Source organism: Poecilia formosa, unplaced genomic scaffold, assembly GCF_000485575.1.
Source record: "Poecilia formosa unplaced genomic scaffold, Poecilia_formosa-5.1.2 Scaffold791, whole genome shotgun sequence".
In the NCBI taxonomy this organism is placed as follows: Eukaryota; Metazoa; Chordata; class Actinopteri; order Cyprinodontiformes; family Poeciliidae; genus Poecilia; species Poecilia formosa.
Genome location: NW_006800730.1, coordinates 90094 through 97062, shown reverse-complemented (window position 1 = coordinate 97062; position 6969 = coordinate 90094). Strand labels below are relative to the sequence as shown.

The 6969-nt window shown below is 32.7% G+C and overlaps 1 protein-coding gene and 1 long non-coding RNA gene across 2 annotated transcripts; both read left to right on the top strand.

Annotated features, from left to right (window-relative positions):
* Positions 1–263: 263 nt before the first annotated feature.
* LOC107834835 (uncharacterized) lies at positions 264–973 on the top strand. The gene is made up of 3 exons (XR_001660657.1): positions 264–336; positions 433–557; positions 643–973. It is a non-coding gene; the product is annotated as an uncharacterized LOC107834835 (long non-coding RNA).
* A 1159-nt stretch (positions 974–2132) lies between these two features.
* On the top strand, positions 2133–3330 carry LOC103131598 (trypsin epsilon-like). Its single transcript, XM_016666767.1, has 4 exons — positions 2133–2305; positions 2622–2683; positions 2780–2904; positions 2990–3330. The coding sequence occupies exons 1-4, from the start codon at positions 2133–2135 to the stop codon at positions 3137–3139; spliced, it is 510 nt and encodes a 169-aa protein (XP_016522253.1). The 3' UTR covers positions 3140–3330.
* The last annotated feature ends 3639 nt before the right edge of the window (positions 3331–6969 follow it).

The following is a 6969-nucleotide window of genomic DNA, read 5'->3' as shown; positions in this document are numbered from 1 at the left end:
TCTCCACTCCTCCAGTCCTGCTGCCTCTGCTTCAGCACACCTGAGTCAGGTAATCAGGCCACCAGCAGAACCAGAACCTGTTTAGCTCAGGTGTGTTGGACCAGAGACGCATGTAAAGGATGCAGGACACCGTCACTGAGGACTGGAGGTGGACACTCCTGTGTCAGTGGATGAAGTCCTTCATGGATTCATTTTATGTTCTTTCATTGTTCTTCATAACAATTTTCTACATTGTTATCTTGTATTTTTACATTTTATTCTTATTGTGTTTTAGAGGCGATGTTGTTCAGCTGGCAGGAGAGGGAGCAACGACAACCGGCCCCAATAATGAGCGATGTGAGAGAAATATTGAAGTTATGTTAATAAAATCTTTGATTTTGTCTCTACAGGTCGAGTGAAGAACATGTTTATGATTCTCATGTTTCTCTACAGTAACTGCTTCTGCTATTCCATCACATCTTCAGTGTGTCAACATGAAAGTTGTTGCTGTTTCCACCTTCTTGCAGACACGTGGGCATATATTCCTTACTGAAGCACCGAACAAGGATATATGCTATGTAAGTTTGTTTCTTCAATATCTCTCTGCAGCGATTCGAAGACTTTTTTGTTTTACAACATAAATAAATATAAATTTTTCTACAGGCTGACGCTGGTGGAGCAGCGATGTACAACGGCATGATTTATGGAGTGATTTCTTTTTTTGGAGCAGACTATGCATGTCAGCAATCAACTGTAATCATGGATGTGTGTGAATACCTTGAGTGGATAAAACAAAAAACTGGCCTTGAATAAAACATAAACTATCATGAAATAAAATTCTCATCAAATTTCCTCTCACATATAATTTTATAATTGTATCTTCATCAGTTTGATCCACATGTTTGTAGAATTAGAATAAATTCATTGTTTTGTTTTTTTCCTCACCTGATCTTCACCTCCCTCATGGAGTTTTCTCTTCACCTCAGAAATGAAAAATAAATCAATACTTGAAAAAAAGCATTTCCTGGCTGACATTCATGGTTCAGTTTATTCAGTTGATATTTTCCCTGAACTGAGTCTAAAAACATGAGTTTTAAATGACATGAAGAGAAACACTTGAAATAATTCATTTATTCAGTTTTTTCTTCATTTTACATCAGAAATGAACATGCAACATCTAAACTCTGCAGCTCTGGAGTTTCTATTCGTGATTTAGATCTAGAGAACTTTAAACTCCACGACCAAAGAGTTGTGCACAAAAATAATGAAACAGAAGTCACATAAAGCAACTATTAGCAGATAATAAAATCCTAATAACTTAAAAATAAAAACATCACATTTTTAATGAAGATACAAAGGAAATAAAATGTCCAATAATTAAAAACAAATGTCGAAATCTGGAATGAAAGAAGTTTTAAGAAAATATTTTAAAACAGGCAAAACTAATTAATGGTAGCTTCTGGTTGCCACAAATTTTACATAAAAATGATGGAAAATTTCCCTCTCTTACAGTTAAAGAGTCACTGCTAATTGTAATTTTAACACTTTTTATAGGCTTACATAAAGCTATCAAAAAATTATCTTAAAAACATTAACATAAAAATCACCTGCAAAATAAAGGAGGAAATGCAAAAATATGTATTTTTTCACTGTTGAAATTAAAATCTGAATTATGTTTATTTTGTAAAACTTTTCAGAAATTATAATTTAATTTTCAAAAGTTTAATCACAACAGATGTTATCTGTAACTTTTATAGTAACATCTGGAAAAAGTAAAAAGATGTTAGTACTGCTAAAATTTGTCATTAAATACTTTGTTACATTTCTCACTGATAATATTACATGAAATTAAACAGAAAAGAAGGTTTGCATCGTCATGCTGTCATTAAATGATACAAACTTTTTCTAACGTAGTCATTTTGTAGTTCATTTTATTCTTCATACTTAACAGACATTACCTGAAAGCTTTACATTTATAATTGTACCAAAAAAATATTAACCTTGAATGAAAATGAGACATTTAATCCAGCTCTGATTTGGTGATTAAAGTTATTTTGTAAATTAAACTGTGAGAATATCTTGTTTCTGAATAAATCAAACGGCTGTTTGTTATAATCAGTAATAACATCCACTGTCACATAACTAGAAAATAAATGTNAGCAATATTAAAAGTTCATCCACGGACTATTATACGTTACCGTCAAGTAGTCCGACAAGCTCCTGAGATTTACGACAAGTGGCATGATATTGCGTTGCTGAAGCTTGAGACACCAATAAGAGATGTCCCACTTGGTCAGCTATCAAGTTGCAGCCGTTGTCTTAAAGTGTAAGTCTTTCTCTGATCATAACATGACTTCAGGTTTTCTGTCTCCACTCCTCCAGTCCTGCTGCCTCTCCTTCAGCACACCTGAGTCAGGTAATCAGGCCACCAGCAGAACCAGAACCCATTTAGCTCAGGTGTGTTGGACCAGAGACGCATGTAAAGGATGCAGGACACCGTCACTGAGGACTGGAGGTGGACACTCCTGTGTCAGTGGATGAAGTCCTTCATGGATTTATTTTATGTTCTTTCATTGTTCTTCATAACAATTACGTTTCTACATTATTTTGTATTTTTACATTTTATTCTTATTGTGTTTTAGAGGCGATACTGTTCAGCTGGCAGGAGAGGGAGCAATGACAACCGGCCCCAATAATAAGCGATGTGAGAGAAATATTGAAGTTATGTTAATAAAATCTTTGATTTTGTCTCTACAGGTCGAGTGAAGAACATGTTTATGATTCTCATGTTTCTCTACAGTACCTGCTTCTGCTATTCCATCACATCTTCAGTGTGTCAACATGAAAGTTGTTGCTGTTTCCACCTTCTTGCAGACACGTGGGCATATATTCCTTACTGAAGCACCGAACAAGGATATATGCTATGTAAGTTTTTTTCTTCAATATCTCTCTACAGCGATTCGAAGACTTTTTTGTTTTACAACATAAATAAATATAAATTTTTCTACAGGGCGACGCTGGTGGAGCAGCGATGTACAACGGCAAGATTTATGGAGTGATTTCTTTTTTTGGAGCAGACTATGCATGTCAGCAATCAACTGTAATCATGGATGTGTGTGAATACCTGGAGTGGATAAAACAAAAAACTGGCCTTGAATAAAACGTAAACTATCATGAAATAAAATTCTCATCAAATTTCCTCTCACATATAATTTTATAATTGTATCTTCATCAGTTTGATCCACATGTTTGTAGAATTAGAATAAATTCATTGCTTTGTTTTTTCTCACCTGATCTTCACCTCCCTCATGGAGTTTTCTCTTCCTCAGAAATGAAAAATAAATCAATACATGAAAAAAAAGCATTTCCTGGCTGACATTCATGGTTCAGTTTGTTCAGTTGATATTTTCCCTGAACTGAGTCTAAAAACATGAGTTTTAAATGACATGAAGAGGAACACCAGAAGTAATTCATTTATTCAGTTTTTGTCTTTATTTTACATCAGAAATGAACATGCAGCATCTAAACTCTGCAGCTCTGGAGTTTCTATTCCTGATTTAGTTCTAGAGAACTTTAAACTTCACGACCAAAGAGTTGTGCACCAAAATAATGAAACAGAAGTCACATAATGCAACTATTAAATAATAAAATCCTAATAACTTAAAAATAAAAACATCACATTTTTATTGAAGATACAAAGGAAATAAAATGTCCAATAATTAAAAACAAATGTCGAAATCTGGAATGAAAGAAGTTTTAAGAAAATATTTTAAAACAGGCTAAACTAATTAATGGTAGCTTCTGGTTGCCACAAATTTAACATAAAAATGATGGAAAATTTCCCTCTCTTAGAGTTAAAGAGTCATTGCTAATTGTAATGTTAACACTTTTTACAGACTTACATAAAGCTATCAAAAATTATCTTAAAAACATTAACATAAAAATCACCTGCAAAATAAAGGAGGAAATGCAAAAATATTTATTTTTTCACTGTTGAAATTAAAATCTAAATTATGTTTATTTTGTAAAACTTTTCAGAAATTATAATTTAATTTTCAAAAGTTTAATCACAACAGATGTTATCTGTAAATTTTATAGTAACATCTGGAAAAAGTAAAAAGATGTTAGTACTGCTAAAATTTATCATTAAATACTTTGTTACATCTCTCACTGATAATATTAAACAGAAAAGAAGGTTTGCATCATCATGCTGTCATTAAATGACACAAACTTTTTCTAACGTAGTGATTTTGTCGTTCATTTTACTCTTCATACTTAACAGACATTACCTGAAAGCTTTACATTTATAATTGTACCAAAAAAAATATTAACCTTGAATGAAAATGAGACATTTAATCCAGCTCTGATTTGGTGATTAAAGTTATTTTGTAAATTAAACTGTGATAATATCTTGTTTCTGAATAAATCAAACGGCTGTTTGTTATAATCAGTAATAACATCCACTGTCACATAACTAGAAAATAAATGTCTGTTGTCTGATCAGATTGTAACTCTTGTATTTATTTCTGATTATTAGTGGAAAAAAAATTATGGATTTCCAATGAAATATTAAACATATTTTTAGTTTTACAAACTGTTAAATTCGTCATTAAAGAAAACAAAACTAAAATGTGCATCAGAGAGTTCATGTAGAAAACAATAACATCTGCATGGATATGTTGGATTTTGTTGCGGCCTTCTATGTTCCAAAAACAAAATTAAACAAAGGCCGTGTTTGGTAGCAGGTGATTTGATTTGCATGCACTTCCAACTTGATTTGTTTTGAAAAAAATACATATAAAAATAGCAACAAAGTAATTACTAAAAATGTCTTACAACTTAGCCGAACACGAAAGTAAACTTAATTTGATGTTTCATGTACAAACAGGTGGTCAAAAAATAATTTACAAAAGCTCCCGTCAACACACCAAACATTTGCCAAACAATCGACCTTGTTAGGGATTTTTGTATTATCATTTTTACATTTATATATCATACATTTATTATTACTTTAGATCATTAATCAGTCTTATATTAATCAGTATTGACGTAATTTTCATTTAGTCTTGTTTGTGTTAAAACTTTTTGCACCAAGAACTGATTGTTCCCTCCACCCATGGGAGAAATCGCCCCCGATCGAAAGGGCAAGATGACCTGTGTAGATGGAGCTTGTCATCTGTCTTGCTGTTTATCTTCTTACATTCTTCCTTTTCCCAAAGAAAAGGCCAGTTCTAGCTGATAGGGGGTGGAACGCTCAGTGAGCGGCATGGAGGAGCACTTTGCTGAAACCTCTCCCTTTGCAAAAGTTTGGCCATAAAATCCATATACATTGTCTGTAGTTCTTTTATGAAGGTTCGGAAAACTACATATCAGACCTCCACTCAGCACTCGGTGTGTTCTTAATTACTCAAATTAATGGGAGTGTCTAACAGTTACCAACTTAATCTAAACAATTCCAAATATAAAAATTAATTACAAATTTTGCTTCTAAACTGACTTAAATATATTGTAACTGCCCAAAAAAGAAAACTAAACTAGTAGAAATTACAATTCACAAAACTGAGCATAAATGGCCACAACAGATTTATTCTGGTAAATTCTGACAGTTTTGAACACATTTTCTAATGATAACTTAAACTTTAGAAACATTAAACACTCAAACATTTTCTATCTGAGTGTATTGAGAGATCAGAGGAAGCTAAACTGTTGTGCAGATCTGCTCATGGGTACAGATGTGGGTGCATAAACACACATTTTTGTGATACTCTGCAGGACTTCTCAGTAGGTGGAAGAAATCTGGTCCAATCAGCAGGACCCTGAACTCAGATTATATAAGGAATCCACAAAACCGTTCGGCTGGTTTTGCAACAGAGCTGAGGAAGGGAAACACAGTCTCCAAAGTAGCATTTCATGGGACAAAGACTTAAATTAAATGAGGATTACCTGCAAGTCTTTCATGGGACTCAGTTGAAATTTAATTTGACTTTGGTTTTGCAATTGAGTAAAAGAAGGAAGGAGTTTGCACTGCTGGTTTTTACAGTTTGGCTGTATTAAATGCATCCAAAAACTTATGTCCTGAGGCAAAGAAAAGTTTAATTCTAATTTAGAAAAATGTTTGACCTCATGTAAAATGTGTTTGATTCAACTAAACAAAGGATTAAATAATTTAATTATTGAATCCATGGTTAAAACTGTGAAAGAAATGTCTGAAGTTAATAGTGGAATTGATAACTAAGATAAATTATTAACTTTGAATCAAATGTCTATAATGTATGTTTAAATTTGTATGTGTTTTGCAGGTTTTTCATCTCTTCATTGATTCACGTTCACCGGTGTAAATAAAAAAGATTGAATGAAATCCTGAAGACTCCAAGTTCTCCTTTTTCAAGTGTGGGAAGCCATGAAATTATAAAGCACTTGACATAAACATTTAGCGCTGCGCTAAATACTTAACTAGCAAGCTAAATATTATTTGCTAGCTAAACATTTAGCTTAGAGCTAAATAATTAGTTGGTAAACTTAATATTTAGTGAAGTTGCTAAATAAATATTTTAATGGCAAGCATAAATGTTTAACTAGTTGTCAAACTATGTCATTGTTTTGTTTATTGATCTTTTTTTTTAAAACCTTTGTGTGTCTGATCAGTTTCTCTCAGCGTTCCCTGATGTTACTGTCATTGCATCAAGACTTTTCATTCTGATGAGGCGTTCAGACATGAAGAGCTGCTTTAGAGGAATCATTCATTCTTAATTAGTTCTGAATCACTTTTGCAGGTTTGCTAGATTTCCAGGTTGTAGTAATTGTTTTAAGAAATGCTCCAGTTGTGCAAATCGTGAAGAAAGAACCAAAACCTCAGAGGAACTGGAAAACCAAAAATTCTTAGTCTGAAGAACTTCTTCACATTAAGTTGCAGATTATTGTAGTTTAAATACTGAGAAAATTGGCTGATAAAACGTTCTTTGGTGAATATTAGATGCAAATTTAGATCTA